This window comes from Heloderma suspectum, chromosome 17 (assembly GCF_057233095.1).
Source record: "Heloderma suspectum isolate Gila_16-S chromosome 17, 16-S_ref, whole genome shotgun sequence".
Taxonomy (NCBI): Eukaryota; Metazoa; Chordata; class Lepidosauria; order Squamata; family Helodermatidae; genus Heloderma; species Heloderma suspectum.
In genome coordinates, this window is record NC_139474.1 from 4,436,775 (window position 1) to 4,453,005 (window position 16,231).

At 52.4% G+C, this 16,231-nt stretch overlaps 1 protein-coding gene across 1 annotated transcript in view; it reads left to right on the forward strand.

The window, feature by feature from the left end:
• The window catches only part of CDC42BPG (CDC42 binding protein kinase gamma), an 83,337-nt gene that overhangs the window by 39,630 nt on the left and 27,476 nt on the right, over positions 1 to 16,231 (forward strand). The window contains exons 11-21 of the mRNA XM_084824500.1: positions 1,121 to 1,236; positions 4,118 to 4,213; positions 5,620 to 5,741; positions 6,091 to 6,333; positions 7,412 to 7,522; positions 7,636 to 7,820; positions 8,501 to 8,591; positions 9,229 to 9,344; positions 12,058 to 12,172; positions 12,355 to 12,503; positions 14,429 to 14,517. Coding sequence (XP_084680626.1) covers positions 1,121 to 1,236; positions 4,118 to 4,213; positions 5,620 to 5,741; positions 6,091 to 6,333; positions 7,412 to 7,522; positions 7,636 to 7,820; positions 8,501 to 8,591; positions 9,229 to 9,344; positions 12,058 to 12,172; positions 12,355 to 12,503; positions 14,429 to 14,517 — 1,433 coding nt within the window. The remainder of the gene's footprint in view (positions 1 to 1,120; positions 1,237 to 4,117; positions 4,214 to 5,619; positions 5,742 to 6,090; positions 6,334 to 7,411; positions 7,523 to 7,635; positions 7,821 to 8,500; positions 8,592 to 9,228; positions 9,345 to 12,057; positions 12,173 to 12,354; positions 12,504 to 14,428; positions 14,518 to 16,231) is intronic.

A 16,231-nucleotide genomic window follows, 5' to 3' on the forward strand; every position in this document is an offset into this window, starting at 1 on the left:
TCAATTTCCACTCTTCCTGGTGATTATTTCTCTCTGGTATTTGTTAGGAGTTGTGAGTACAGCAATCGGGATGGGGAGAGTGGGAGATTAGTTCTCCCAAATTAATCAAGTCTGTCGGGGCTCAACTTTTGTAAGCAGCCATAGTTGTGCTCAGGACTGGACAATATAATAATTTGTATAGTTTCACACAGAGCTGCATACATAGGTCATAGAATCATAGCATCCTAAAATTGTAGGGTTGGAAGGGGCCTATAAGACCATCGAGTCCAACCCCCTGCTCAGTGCAGGAAGCCAAGTCCAGTTCTCTGTCTCCACTTTGTCCTGGAAACAGCAAGAGGGGAAGGTACTTGTGTGCCCCAAAACAGAAGAGAGCAAATTCTCAGGTGCTGAAAAAACATTTATTCTGCTCAGAATACAGGTTTTTTTTTCAGGCAGCTGAGAACCTTTTCTCTTCTGTTTTGGCCCACTTCACGCTCACAACCCCTGTGATGTAGATTAGGCTGAGAGTGAGGATTTCAACCTGGGTGGGTCTGTCAGTGGGCACATTCGCAATTTTGAGAGCGCCTTGTGGGCACTCTCACAAAATGGCTGCCATGGTAGGGGTTGCCCACCCATAAAATGGCTCCCCGGGTGGGAACAGCCAGTCACAAAACATTCATTTCCCAGAAGGCAAACTGGTGAGGCTAAAAGAAAAACATTTGCCCAAGCAGAGGTGGTTTGTGAGCTCAAAAACACTCTTTTGAACCCAAATAAAGATGGTGCTGGAGGGAGACCCCTCACTTTGCAGCAGGACAGCATCCCGGTTAAAATCATTTGTTTTAATTAAAATAAAATCGTAAAAAATAAAATAAAAACCGGGAGGGGCAAAGAGCCTGGTGTGAGCGCCAAGGGAGGTTCTGTGGGCATGTTGGTGCCCACAGGCACCACATTGGAGACCCCAGCTCTAACCACTACACCACTCTAACCACTGCACCTCACAGATATGACAAATGTGAAAGCGCCTGCCAATCCTCTTCGCTTATTAAGCTGACTTGAGGCCCGTCAGATTCACGCAAATGGATACCTGTTGTATGCCAAAAAACAAATTGCCCCGACCCTCTGAAACTCGCTCTCCCTGCAGCCTCCACTCCGAGAGGCACCCAGGCTCCCCCTCCAACAGCAACAGCATGGCACGGCTTGAAAAAAGGATCCGCCACCTGGAACGTGAGAAGCTGGAGCTGAGCCGGAAACTGCAAGGTATGTTTTCGTTAGTAGTAGTATCAATTTGTTATTGCAGAATTTCAACAAAACAAAAAAGAGGAAAATAAGAAATTGTAGCTACATAGATTTGAATATATCTATTTCAATGCATGCATATGAAATGTGTGTGTGTGTGTGTATATATTTATATATATATACATACATTCAGATAGATAGATAGATAGATAGATAGATAGATAGATAGAATGAAAATACAGCTTTCTAAGAATTATACATAAACTTCAACAAAACAGGCCAAGTATCTAAATAAGAATCCATTCAAAGGTGGCGTCTACATGCCACCCATTCAGATGTTGAAAGCGTTGTAAGGTCCCCAGTCCATTGCATTATAGGAGGTGAGCGTTTATCCTTCCAATTTTGTCGTATCAGTCTTTTAGCTATCAAAAGAGCACGGATAATCCATTTGTGCTGACCGTGCATTAACTTCCAGGAAGCAGGTAGATAATGTAAGAAAACATGTACATCAGGAACTATTAGAGATTGTTCCAATACAAGGTATATCCATTTAATAGCCTTCTCTCAAAAAAAGAAGCTGGAAGTCCTGTACCCTTGGCTAACCCGTGAGCGTAGTCTGGGTTTAGGAGAAATGCTGGGGAAGGTGACTCTGAGCAGGTGCAAAGTGTGTGACTGAAGAAGCCATCCCACACACATTTTGGATTTGGCAATTCTTTTAAAAGTATTGCTCAGTCCCAGTTGCCTTCTGATTGTTGAGCACAGAGTGAGTCTAAGACAAAGGTGGGAAACCTCTTTCAGCCCGAGGGCTGAATTTCTGAGAAGCTCTCGGGGGCTGCATTCCAGTGGTGGGCGAAGCTGAAAGCAAGGGGCGGGCCCAGGGAATGGGGGCAGGGTCGGATTGGGCCCCCAGGCCTGAAGTCCCCACCCCTGGTCTGGGAGTTTTGGCTCTGGCACTGCTCTCTCCTTTCGCTGCTTTTTGTTCCATTTACATTTCTTTCCGTTGTAGACGGAAAGTGTACACTACACTTTGTCATAGTGTAGACCCATCTGGGCCCAGGGGCTTTCCCAGACTTATATTCTCCCCGCCACATTTACATCTCATGTTTTCTGGGGTGGGGTGGTGGATTTGTGTGTGGTCTGTTTCACCCTCTGGCCTTTTAGGGCCAAACTGGATGTAACATTATTCGTGCATTTAGCAATTACATGAACCGGTGTGTTTTAAAAGTAAGTTGCAGCTGTGGAGGGAGGGAGAATCCAGATCAGGTGGGGAACGGAGGGGAGGAGAGAGGGTCTTTGAGCCCTTTGCTCCTACTGTGGCCCTGATCTGGATCTTCCCACTTCCAAGCCCCACAGCTGCCCTTTACTTAAAATAAATACACAATGCAGTTGCTAAATGCATGAATAGTAACACGTCTAGTTTGGGCCCAAGGCGCCTTTGAAATCAGATTAGACAAAATCAAGGAGAAGGAGAGGCCCATCAATGGCTACTAGACAGTTTAGAAGCTTATGCAAAATGCGGCAGCCAGACTGATAACAGGGACTAGAAGTGCGAATGTATAAGACCAACCCTGGCCCGCTTGCACTGGCTGCCTGTCTGCTTCCGAGCGCAATTCAAAGTGCTGGTTTTAACCTATAAAGCCTTACAAGGCTTGGGACCTGACTGAGAGGTCCTCTGTCAGGTACTGACCTGACAGAGCGCCTCTCCTGACATGAACCTACCCATACTCTACACTCAACATCTAAGGCCCTTCTCCATGTGCCTGTTCCGTGGGAGGCTCGGAAGGCGGCAACAAGGGAGAGGGACTTCTCGGTGGTGGCCCCTGAATTATGGAGCAATCTCCCCAACAAGGCCCGCCTGGCATCAATGTTGTTATCTTTTTGGTGCCAGGTTAAGACCTTTCTCTTTTTTCTGGCATTTGACAGCATATGATGAGTTTTAATCAGGTCCTGGATTTATCTTATGGTTATGGCTGATTTTGTAAAGCTGTGTTTTTTAATATATGTTATCTCTCTGTGTTTGTGTTTTTACGTAAATGGGTTTTAAAACTTTGTATACTGGATTTTTAATGGTTTTTAATCTTTGTAAACTGCCCAGAGAGCTTCAGCTATGGGGCAGTATGGAAATGCAATAAATAATAACTATTATTATTAATATTATTATTTACATTTTTATAATTATTTCTGTAATTGAATAATTAATCAAGCTATTATTATTATTATTATTATTATTAACATTTCTATACCGCCCCATAGCCAAAGCTTTCTGGGTGGTTTACAAAGATTAAAAACATAAAAAGTACAATATGCAAAGTTTAAAAACATAAGAAACACACAAACTGACAGTATCCACAGAGACAACATGTATCTAAAAACAACTTTGAGCAATCAGCCAGAACATAGACCAAATCCAGGATCAATTAAAACTCATCACATGCGGCCAGATGCCTGGGAAAAAAGTCTTGACCTGGCGCTGAAAAGATAACAATGTTGGTCCCAGGTGGGCCTCATTGGGGAGATCATCCTGCAGTTGGGGAGCCACCACCGAGAAGGCCCTCTCTCGTCGCCACCTTCTGAGCCTCCCTTGGAGGAGGGCCTTAGGTGCTGAACATAGTGTCCGGGTAGGTTCATGTCGGGAGAAGGGTTCTGTCAGGTATTGAGGTCCCAAGCCATGGAATAACAACTACAGCAGCAGCAACAGTAATAATAGTCATGAAGGCTACATGGATCCTCCAAGTTCCGATCCGCTGTGTTGGGGAGCAGGCGTGACTGCGCTCCTGTCCTGCTTGAGGGCTTCCGGAGGCGTCCCCTGGGCCACTATGGAACAGGATGTTTGACCGCGTCGGCCTTTGCTCTGATACAGCAGGGCTTTTCCTTATGTTCTTACTCTGACACCCCTGCACAGATGGTCTGGCAAAATCCCCTGCCAAGACCCCTCCCATGGATGTGGAGGTCAGGAGACTCCAGAACGAGATGGCGGCTCTGCGGAAGCAGTTGGCAGGTACTTACAGGCTGGCGTGACTCCGTGGGTGGCACAGACTCTGCCCGGGGTGCCAGACGTTCCATACAGAAGGCTTGGCCACTGCAGCTTGGTCTGGGGAGAGGAATGCCCATCAGCACAAGGGGATACCCCGTGGAGGCAGGTGGCTCTGGTTTTGGTGGGACTGTGAATCCCTCCTGGGTTTCAGCCAGAACTCTAAAGGAGATACCCAAGGTGCTGGACCTGTTTGGGGGATTGTCATGGTCCCAGGTGTCCTGCCGCCGCTGGAGTCATCCTCAGAGGAGGAGCCAGAACCGACAGAGCCAGTCGGCCCCTCAGGAGACCCTGGCCCTAGGCAGGATGGTCTGGTACCCTCCGGGGTGGTGCCTTTGAATCTGCCTCCTGGAGAGGTGGAGAGTTCCGCTTCTGAGGTGGAGGGAGATGCTAAGTGCCACCGAGCCCGCCAGTGCCTTAAGATCCACGAGAGGGTGGTTGCCAGGCAAAGGGGTGCTCATGTACTGAAGAGGACTCCTCGTGAGGAGGACACCTGACAAGACTCTGACGTGATGCAGCTGAGCACTGGGTGAGGCTGTAGTAGCTCTAACTACATCAGCCCTTGCTGGTAACTTGAGATCTGCTGGAAACAAGGCTTCTGCTAGTTCCAGGATCTGCTACCTTGTCTCCTGCGCCTTGCCTTGTGATGGATGCTCCACACTACTGACTCTGGACCGTTTCTTGACCCTGCTTCTGAACTCAGTAATGTACTTGACTGATCCACTGTGTTCGACCTCTTGCCTGTTACCTTGACCACAAACAAGGCAAACAGCCTTGGCTCGATCTAGAGCAGGACAGGGATGGGGTTCAGCATCTTGAAGAGCTCCTTTAGAGTTCTGGCTGGTTCTGTCTAAAACCCAGCATGGATTCACAGCCCCACTTGACCATGTGCAAAGTGCACTTTCCCAGCTACTGAATAATGATCAATGAATAGTGCTAGGATTCGGAGACAGGGGTTCTGAGTCGGGAGGCCAGGTGGAGTCCCAGCCAGAACCTCCCCCATTTTGGAAATAAACTTCTGGGAGCGGAGTATGACGGTATTCAGTGGTTGCTGGTTTCAAGGTATGCAAAGTGAGCAGCCCCCCCCCCCCATTAAGCCAGTTGAATTCTTGGCATAAAAGTGTAGTAAGCATTGGAATTTCACAGAAATCTTTTCCCTGCGGCATGGGAGTTCTGTCAAACGGGAAAGGGGGCATATGCCTCAACCAAACTGAGGTGGCCCCGAAAAGATGGCTTTCTAACAGTGTAGCATGCGTTGTTAGGTGCTGTGGAGAAGTTGACTTGGAGGGCAGGCGACGGAGGCCAGCAGCCGGAGGGGCGGTTTCTCAGCAGCGTCTTGAGCCCCCACACCCTCTTTCCCTCTCTCCTGCCAGAGAACCAGTTGGAGAGCGACAGGTTTCAAAGGCAGCACCTTGACAGGGTGGCGTCGGGTCAAGTGAAGTCTTTGGAGGAGCGCGTGAAGTTTCTGGAGCAGGAGAAGAGTGAAGCGCTCCAGGTATGGTATTCCTGGGTCTACTGCGAGGGATTCCACTGACACATTATAGTGGGATTCTAGGCTCTGGGATGGTACCAAGTGAGTGAACTACCTTCCGCCCGCTCTCCATTTCCATTTTCATTTAACAACCCAGGGTTCTCTCTGGGCTGTTTAACCCACTCACAAATCAACCCAGGAATGGGGCATTCCTGGGTTGTTACTTGCAAGCGGAAGCCGTGGGTTGTTTGATTAACAAACCATGGGCTGTTAGATTGTGCGAACCAGGTCCCTCCCCGCTCCGCTGTCAAACGAGCCTTTGTGGCGGAGCGCCTGGCCCTGACTGTCCTTGTGGGCGTTTCTTTTGGGGCAGGAGCTGGCCGAGATGCAGGAGCAGCTTCGAGCTCAAGCCTGGGAACTTCAGGAAGAGCAGCTCCGCCAGAAGGATACGGCCGAGGAGCTGCAGAGCGCAGAGGCCAAGTGTGGAGAGCTCCGGGCCCAGCTGCTGCGGCACTCCCGGCAGCTGCGCGAGCGGCAGGAGGAGACAGAAGCCGCGGCCCGGCGGGTGGAAGGGCTGCGCAAGGAGCTGTCCCGCACCGAGAGCGGGCGCAAAGAGGTAGCTGCTAGCGGTTCCCCGCATCGCTCTCGGCCAGGGATAATCTGTCCCCTTCGCCTCCCTGTGGCTTCCTCCCGTTCTTTTCTAACAGGAACTGTAACAAGGGCCGGAGGGCCGGTTGTTGTCATGGGACAAGGCAGGGCCTTGCTGGGCACCTAAAAGATTCGGGGTTCACGCCCACAAGCAGCTTCCTTATAAAAAAGAGCCAGCGTGGTGTAGTGGTGAGAGTGTTGGAGTGGGAGCCTGGAGATCCGGGTTCTAGTCCCCACTCGGCCATGGAAGGTGACTGGGTGACTTTAGGCCAGTCACATACTCTCAGCCCAACCTACCTCACAGAGTTGTTGTTGGGAGGATAAAATGGAGAGGAGGAGGATAATGTAAGTTGCCTTGGGTTCCTTAAGTAGGAAAAGGGGGGGTGATAGAAATGTAATAAATAAATAAATCTCTGCAGAAATCCCTGTAACAAAGGTCTCCTGCTACATTCATTCATTCATTCATTCATTCATTTATAACATTTCTTGGCTGCCTGTCAGGGCAGAAGTCCCCCCGAGGCAGCTTACAGCAATAAAACACATAAAAACAGTTAAAATATTAAGAAGATAAAAGCATAAAAACAATAAAGTAAAAGCCAACAATAAAAACAGCGACATTGTTAACAGCAGGAACAGCAACAACAGCAGTCATATCGAGAGAACGGCAAGGCAAAATAATGTGTATTCAAGGCCTTCTTAAAAGCCTGCAATGACGGAGCATGGCGGACCTCCGACGGCAGCTCGTTCTGAAGATGCGGGGCCACTGCCGAGAAGGCAGGAATTCTCTGTCGACATAGGAAAAGCGTTCGGGGGGCTGTAATTTGTGTTCTTGCTACTGGAAAAGGGTTTTCTGAGACGTTTTTGCAGGTGTCCCTGAGGTCCCGTGGTTAGCTCAAGGCCTCTCGTTGCTGGATAAGGCTGTGCTAGGGGTCGAGGGGACGTCTAAAAACAGCACGTTAGATACAGAAGCGGCACTTGGTTCCCCAAAGCTTCCTCCTCGCACAGAGTCCGGGAGAGGCTGAGAGAGACCTTCTTCCCTTCTGCAGCTGGAGGCTCGGATGGAGGGCCTGGTCAGCGAAGTGGCCAAGCAGCGGAAGGGGAAAGAGAGGGCCGAGCAGCAGCTGCGGAGGCTCAAGCAGGAGCTGGAGGAGCTGAGGGTGAGCTCCTCCCGGTGGGGCGGGGGGGGCGGGATGCCCAAAGAGACGGGCACCATCCCGCAGTGGTGGCCCCTTGGCCAGCCTCTCAGGATGGCTTTGCTGCCCTCTTGCAGGTGAAGCAGAGCACGGGCCTCTTCCGGGCCTCCGGCTCCCGGCGAGGGGCCGACGCCGCCTGCGTCTCCAAGGAGGAGCTGAGAACCCTGCGGGAGGCGCTGCAAGCGAGGGAGCGGAAGCAGGAGGCGCTGCAGACAGAGGTGGCTCAGCTCCGGGAGCAGCTCGACAAAGCCAAGGCAGAGCGGTGAGGGGAGAGAGAGAGGAAGAGAGACGCAGCCCAGGCCATGGCACGGTGGAGGGTGGCCTCGGGGGGACGGCGCTCCGGCGCTTTTTCAATGAGCAGGGACGCTCACGTTATCTGCCCCCTCCCCCCGAATGTCTGTGTTCCCTCCAAGCTTAGCTGCAGCCCTCATTGTAGCCGGGGGGGGGAATGCATTTTCCCGGGAACTATATATTTTTCCCTTTTGTAATGCAAAGTATTTTGGTGTGGCTTTGTCTTGAATGGTCAGTTAGTTTTACCAAAGTCCTGCTCTTGGTGGAGATGAAAAGCACTAGAGCCGATTTCTAGGTCTGGGTCCACACAGCTGCCTGAATTTTGGGACTGTCCTTGGGGGCGTGGCTATGGGGAGTGTCATGATGAGCGCCTGCACTTCCAATGCACCTCTGCACCACCGTCCCCAAGGCACCAGGCCCCCCTGTTCGCCCGCTTGGAAGTGGGTGGCTGCCCAGAGGCAAATCTGGGGGTACCCCAGTGCAGGAAATGGGTCGCCCGGAGCAAAAACTAGGAGCACGTTCCCCCGTTCTCTGCGAATGGGGAGGGTGGTTGGTAAAAGAGCAGTCCCAAGTTCTCTCTTCTGCTCTGAGAAGGAGTTTTTGGGAGGGTGAATCCTTGTCTTTCTCTCTCTCATGGCCTTTCCTGCCCAGACGGGAAAACCTGGATCCAGAAGACGGGGACGATGAGTCGGGCGGACTGCTCCTCCACGAGAGCCGCAGGGCCTTGCGCTTTGGGGACCAGGTAAGTGGAAATTTACCTGCCGAGCTTGGGGCTGTGCCTGGGGGTGCAGTGGGCCTTGAGGTGTCGCTCTGCTGTAGATTGTGGCCTCTGGCTGCAGCTTCTCAAGAACCAGGGGCAAAGACGGGTTTTCTCTCAGGCGTAATTCCCAAAAGCCAGTGAGCTTCTCTAACCCACACTTCCACAACCTGATGATGTTTGGGGAGACGACTCCCAGCATTCCTGACTCTTGGCCATGTTGGCTGAGGCTGATGGGAGTTGAGGTCCAACATACCTGGACATCACCCAGTTGGGGAAGGCTGCTCTTGCCCCCGTGGCTGCAAATCAATCTGAAAATGTAAAGGCTCCAAGTTTTGATTCTGTGCTTGTAGGTGTCTGTAATTCAAACACTGAATCTCAGACATTCCAAAGCATGATAGTCATGTGAGAGTTTTTCCTCCAAAGTTCTTTATAGCTTTTTCTTCTGGCAGGCGACCTGCTGCGGAAGGGAGAGGGGGAGGCTTGCATTGGGCATCAGGGCCAGCGTCCAGAGTAGGCATGGTTGGGCACCTGCCAAGGGCCCACACCCCAGCAGGGGTCCAATCTCCAAACCCAGAGCAGGCAGTGCCTGGCATGACTGTCTTTGCCTCCCTTGCTGCAGCAGGTGGGCTCGCCTCGGACGGACAGCCTGCTCCCGGAACCGGAGCCGCGTGCCTCAGAGGCCGACAAGGTGTCCGTCGCCAACTGGGAGATGCAGATCGCCGACATCCTGCGGTGGTGAGTGGTCCTCTGTGCACGTTGTCTGAGTGGGGCCCGAGGCGTGGAGTGACAGCGAAGACAGGAATGCTTCTGAGCATCAGCAGAGTGCTTTTTCCCCTCCACAGGAAAAGTACAGTAACCCCAGCCGCCACCACAGATGAGATGGGGAGGGCTTGGCTCCCAAGGAGGCTGGAGTCACAGCAGCTTTGCTTGTGGGGATTAACTATCCACGATCCTTTCTGGCCGATTTCTCGTTCACTGGCAAACTATTTGGGCTTTTTGTTGCAGGAGAGGGCTGGGAAATAGGGGTTCTGGAGGGGAGGGGTTTTAGCAGATTAGGAACATGGGAAACTGTCCGTTTCAGGCTCTCCATCCTCCTAGCACCATACTATCTACTCTAGATTGGCAGTGGTTCTCCAAAGTCTACTGAAGAAACAGCGGCACCATCAGGGTAGGAAACTGGGGCAGACATCTAAGCCCCCCAAAATACAATATTTAGAAGTTCGCAGAGTAAGGGCACAATCCTATGCAAGTTTAGACAGAAAAATGGCTGGCTGGGGCATGCTGGCAGTTTAAAAATTATTATTATTTTTATCATTATCATCATCATCTATAACCCAACCTCTTTTCCTCTTGCAAGGAGCCCAAGGCAACCTACACAGTCCTTGTGAAGGTTCCACTTATGACTAGGACCCTCTGAGCAAGTCCTTAAGGATCTCTTGCCTCCTTTAGAGTCCCCCTTCCTTCTTTTAAACTTCTCCTTCCCAGTAATATGGGGTTTAGGCTGTAGACATGGGGTGACTGACACTCTAGATACAGGGTTTAACCACCACAGTTTACTAGTAGATTTAAAGCAAACAAATGACAACTAAAGGTATTTACACAATAGAGCTGAGTGACACAAAAAGCCTTTAAAGAAAATAAAAGTTGCAAAATGCAAGTTCGTTTACCCTAGCCATCCTTAGACTTTTCTCGGCTGCTTCTTCCTGCTCACTCTTCAGACTCTGCTCTCACTTCAGGCTCTGGCTGTCTCTGCTCTTACTGGCTCTCTTGCTCTCTTTATATACCTTCCTCCCTCAGAACTGAAAGTACTGCTTCAAAGATGAAGAAATAAAACTCAAGTGGAGAATTGAAACAGAAACTTAACCAGAGAAATGAAATTACCCTTCTCAGGGTTACCCCTCCCAACAAAAACTCCAGGCCTCTAAGCCTGACCTTTTTTCCCTTTGCCTCTGTAGGCCTCAAACCTTCACAGTCCTTCTCTACATTTTATCCTCACAACAACCCTGTGAGGTGGGTTAGGCTGAGAGTCAGTGACCGGCCCAAAGTGACCCAGTGAGCTTCCCGGCTGAGTGGGTACTTGAACCTGGGTCTCCCGTATCCCAGTCCAACACTCTAACTGCTACACCAGACTGGCTCTCAGCTGTAGGACTTTTTTCTGTCTAAACATGCATAGATTGGTGCCCTAATACATATTTCCATGTGAAATGGGGGGAGCGCCCCCCCCCGCAATTCGTTACGGTGTCTGAAATTATGTACGTGCACCGTTGTGCAGATGTCTTTCCGTTGCCCACTGATCTGCTGGAAATGCATGGGATCAGAACAGCGGGTTGAAATTGCGGGTGCCCACCATTCAGATGGCAATTTGGGGTGGGGGGAGAAAAGGAAGTCAAGCAACCGGCAACGGGGCTTGGTGGGTGGGAGGGGGGAGAAAGGCAGGGCTCTGATTCTCCTTGAGAGCCAGTGTGATGTACCAATGAGAGCAGCCTTTTCCAACCTGGTGCCCTCCATGCTAGCCAGGAATTGCATCACATCTGGAGGGAGGGCACCTGGTTGGGGAAGGCTGGGTGAGAAAGCCAGCTGAGGGGTGGGGAGACCTGGGTTCAGAGCCACACTCGGCCGTGATGCACCTTGGGTGTCTGTGGAGCAATCGCTCTGTTACCCCACCCTACCACCAAGAAGCTCAAGGTGGCATGAGCGGATCTCCACCACCCGCTCCCCTGTTTTATCCTCACAACAACCCTGTGCGGCAGGCTAGGCTGAAAATGTCATGAACAAAAGAAGGAAGATACAGACTCCTTCCTGGGTGGTGCGAAGGGAGCAGGTTGTAAAAGGGTGCTTCAGATGCTGAGTTGGACAAGGTGATTCTGGGCTGGGAGGCGAGCACGACAGGGAGATTCTGGCAGGGGGGAGTGAGCTGGACAAGGAGATTTGGGGGGGGGAGTTGACCCCAGGAGGGAGATGAGTTGGACAGGGCGATTCCAGGAGGGAGGCGAGTTGGACAGGGCGATTCCAGGAGGGAGGCGAGTTGGACAGGGCGATTCCAGGAGGGAGGCGAGTTGGACAGGGCGATTCCAGGAGGGAGGCGAGTTGGACAGGGCGATTCCAGGAGGGAGGCGAGTTGGACAGGGCGATTCCAGGAGGGAGGCGAGTTGGACAGGGCGATTCCAGGAGGGAGGCGAGTTGGACAGGGCGATTCTGGCAGGGGGAGGTGATTCCAGGGGCGGGGAGATGAGCTTGACAGGCCAATTCTGGTGGGAGGCGAGTTGGACAGGGCGATTCCAGGAGGGAGGCATGTTGGGCAGGGTGATCCTGGCAGGGGGAGGTGGTTCCGGGGGTGGAGAAGGTGAGCCAGACTGGGCGATTCCAGGTGAATGGGGGGTGGGAGAAAGGATGCCTTTCTGATGGAGCTGCTGCTGCTGTTTTGCTTGCCTCTTGGCCTGTGTCTCAGGGTGAGTGACGAAAAGGAGTCCAGGGGCTACCTGCAGGCCATGGCCACCCGCATGACGGAGGAAGTGGAGGCCCTGAAGCGGACGGGCGCACAGAGCCCCCAGCTGAAAACTCCGGTAAGAGAGCCCTTGTCGGGGCCAAGGGTGCCTTGGAGAGAAGAGGGCGCCTTCTCCTTGTCAAACGTAAACGCTTCCAGCCTGCCTCCTGGTTGCTGCAGCTGGTGGGGATGCCAGGGCTGGTCCGGCCTGCTGCTCCTGCGTGCCTCCCAGAGACATTCTGCCCTTGCCTCCTGCTGCAGGACACCCTCTGGAAGGCTCGGCGGCTGCAGAAAGTGGAGGCTTCGGCCAAGCTGGAGCTGCAGTCAGCCCTGGAGGCTGAGATCCGGGCCAAGCAGGGAGTTCAGGAGGAGTTTGATCAGCTGAAGGTGGCGCACTTGGCGGTCGAGCGGTGAGCAAGGGCCAGAGTGCCGGGGGGGGGGGGCGCATGAAACCGGGTGCAAGCCAGCCACTAGGCCAGAGTTGGTGACTGAATCGACTTTTTCAGCAGGGCCGGCGCCCAGGGTAGGCATGTCTGGGCACTTGCTTAGGGCCCACTCCCCAGCGGGGGCCCACTGACCAGAGCCCCCTGGACTCGCTTCTCCTCTTCCCCCTCGCAGCCTGCGTGTTTGCCTGCCTCTCACGCTGGCCCAGGCCACGGTGGTGGTCACCGGGTTTGCGTGATCCCGCAGCTCACTGCAGCTTATTAGCCAAAGTGGGCTGCAGTGCCGGCGGGTACCGGGTTGCCCATCCAATGATACATGCCAAACTTGTTACGTGCGAACCCGTCGAGGGTAGGTTGCTGGGGTGGTTGAAAGCCACCCAGAACCCACGGGCTACTTTCGGGTTGCCAACCACCCCAACAGCCCACTCTCGCCGGGTCCGCACATGATGAGAAGCGACGGTGCGCCTCCGCTGAGCCCCGAATATCCCAACTGGCGGCCGCTGCTGCGATGAAGAAGCCCCACGGGGAAAAGGAGCCACGCTGGCTTCTCGTTGCCTACAAACCGGACCAGTGAGGAGGAGGAGAAGTAGACGCCACAGCCTCCTTGCTCCCTGGCTCTCTGCCTGTCAGGCGATCAAGCGGCGGCCATGATGAGGAAGAGGAGGAGGAGCGAGAGCAGCTGGGGACCGTGGTGGGGAGAAGGGGGACTCCCCGAGGGAGGGGCCTATGGGGGGGCTCTTGCTCAAAGGCCTTCCCAATCCTGTTTGGTCACTCCCTTCCCAAGCGCAGCATTGAGGAATCGTAAGTGATTCTTAAGTGAAAAGAATGAGCAGGCCAGATTTACATCAGGGCTTCTACAGATCATGGGAGTCGTGAGGTCCCACTGGGCGGTCCCACAGACTTCCGAGAAGGGATGTCGGAGGAACTGGGGGTCCAGTTCATCAGGCTTTCTGCAGCTCGGCCCACCGGACTCCAGCTCACTTGTCTGTGAGCTGGCCTGACTCGATCTGTGTTGAGTCGGGCCAGCTCACGGATTTTTGCAGCCCCCCCCCGTAAAATCATCATTTACGCAATTTGCAGAAGTTACGCAAATTTAGGCCATAATTTGCGCAAATGGCAGCTGCAACTTGCATAAATGATGTTTTCACAAGAACACCTCCCTGCCCCCACCCGCCCCCGCACAGAAGTTCCCAAATTTGGGGAACACGCACCCAGCTTGGCTCGCAAACTCAAACCGAGCTGGGCAGCTCAGGGAAATCCGGCAAGGCAAAAACTGGCTGGATTTCCCCGCGATGGCCACCCCTACTTCCAAGCACACCTGCTGTGGCCACGAAAGCTGAGAATATTCTTCTCCTGGGCTTGCTGCAGAGTGCCCTCCCTACATTACTCAATGCATGCACTCTTATTATTTATTGATTTGTTCCTTTATTTAAAGTGTTTTTTTCCCATTTCTCAGCCAAAAAAACTCCCCGAAGCAGCTTGCAAACAAAATGTGTTAAACGCAGCAGTCCCTGACTGCAGGCCTACGACCTAAACAGACACGACACACAAGGAAAATGGGATGGGGAGGCAAGAGGGGAAAAACATGCAAGTCTTTTAGCAGGGCTGGTGGAATAGCCTTTGGAGTGAAGGGACAGGGGGAGACCCAGGAAGGCTGGAGACCTGCTTATAAAGAAAAGAAAACATCTCAAGATGGTGCGATCTGGGCCAAACCCAGGCTGGTGTGATTGTTGGGCCAACGTGCTAAAGGACTCCTTCCACTGCTGCAGCCCCCCCCCCCCGAAGAATACTGTGGGTGGGGCACAGCCTTCTCAATGGATGCTGACTTTCTCTGCACTCCTAAAGTAGCATTTCTCTCGTCTCTCCCCACCCCCCGGATCTGCGTCCCAAAGCCAGTTGCAGGAGGCGGAGAAGCAGAACCGGGCTCTGCGTCTGGAGCTGGAAAAGGTGAAGGGGGAGCTGAAGGCCCGGTCGCTGGAAGGTGAGATCCAGGTTGGGGGCTGCCTCTAGCAGGGCTGGTGTCAAGGGTCGGCATGGTTGGGCACCTGCCCAGGGCCCACACTCCAGCAGGGGCGCATTGACAAGAGCCCCCTGGAGTTGCTCCTCCTCTTCGCCGTTGCGACCTTCTGGCTCCCCTGCCTCTTGCTCCGGCCCAGACAACAGCGGTGGTGAGAAGGAGGAGCAGGAGATGCCATGGCCCACTTGCTCCCTGGCTCTCTGGCTCTCAAGCTAGCAAGTGGCAGCCATGATGAGGAAGAGAGAAAGGAGCAAGAGCAGCTGGGGACCGTGGCGACAAGAAGGCAGACTCCCCGAGGGAGGAGAGGCCCCACTGAGGGGGACTTGCCCAGCGGCCCTCCAAAATGTGGTGGCCGCATTGGTGTCTTTGCAACAGCACTAGGGCACCCCAAAGGCTTATCTGAGTAGTGGAGCAAGGTGTGGGCCTTTGGTAAATGTGTGCTGGCTGGGAATTATGGGAGTTGTAGTCCAACACATCTGGGGGCACTGGCTTGAGGAAGGCTGCTTTAGAAAGTGTGCTTGGGGCTTCAGCCTTCTGTCCGCCGATTTGATCGACTGAAGCATCTCTCTCCTCTCTAAAGCCTTCTTTCTTTGGGAGCCATTTCTGCTTCTCAGGACTACTTTAATTAGATGTTTTCCTCCCATCTTACAGCTGAGCAGACGTTCTCCGGAATGGCCGTTCATTGATTCATTTCATTTCTTTCATTTCTATACTGCCCGATAGCCGAAGCTCTCTGGGCTGTTCACAAAAATTTACTTTGAGGGATGGGGTGTGAGACCAGCTCTTGGGGGCATCGGAGGGGCGGGGAGGGGGGAGAGAAGAAAGTAGTCGTAGTTCTGAATGAGACCTTTAATTAGTCATGTCCCGTTCTAGGAGGACTTGCTTTTTTATTTTGCCCGTATTTTATTATAATCACAATTGGGCGCACTGCCTTGGAACAGGAAATTATTAATTTAAGGGCCAGTTCAGTAGCCCCATGCCTGAGACTGAACAAGAAGTGACTAGTTCAAGGGGCAGTAGCCCCAAGAAGCTTCCATGGTGCTTTGCTAATCCACCTTGAACAGGCTGGCACAGCACTTGCGTTTATAAGTTTTTAAAAATACAGCTACAAACCAAGTCTAAAATTTAAAGAAAACATCAGGAGGAAAACACAGACATGCAACAGGTTGCTAATGATGTCAACGAGATTCTCTGTAAGTAAAAAACATGAGTGAAAGACGGATATAGGGACATTCTGGAGGAAAGAGCTGGTGTTGAGCAACCTACTGAAGGAGACAACAGAGGGAGGGAGGGAGGGAGGCATAGTTGGCAAGAAATGATGGAGAACAGATGCAGTTTTGAGTACCTTGGCTTCATTTCAGTTGAGGATACAGGCGAAGGCTTCACAGAACAGGGATTTGAGGAGAGATTTGATGAAGCAGGGGCTCCATTAATTAATTAATTCATTCATTCATTTAATGTGTTTTTATCTTTTGGCTCCTCGGCCAAAAAGCCTCAGGGGGTGGCTGACATATAATCAGTTAAACAAGAGAGTCCCTGCATGCACAGGCATACAATCTAAAAAGACACAACACACAAGAAAAAAGGAATGTGGAGGGAAGAGGGGGGGAAAATATCAAATCTTTCTGCTGGTCATTTTAGAAGTGCGCCTGCCAGGTGCAGAGAAAAGCTTTCCTCC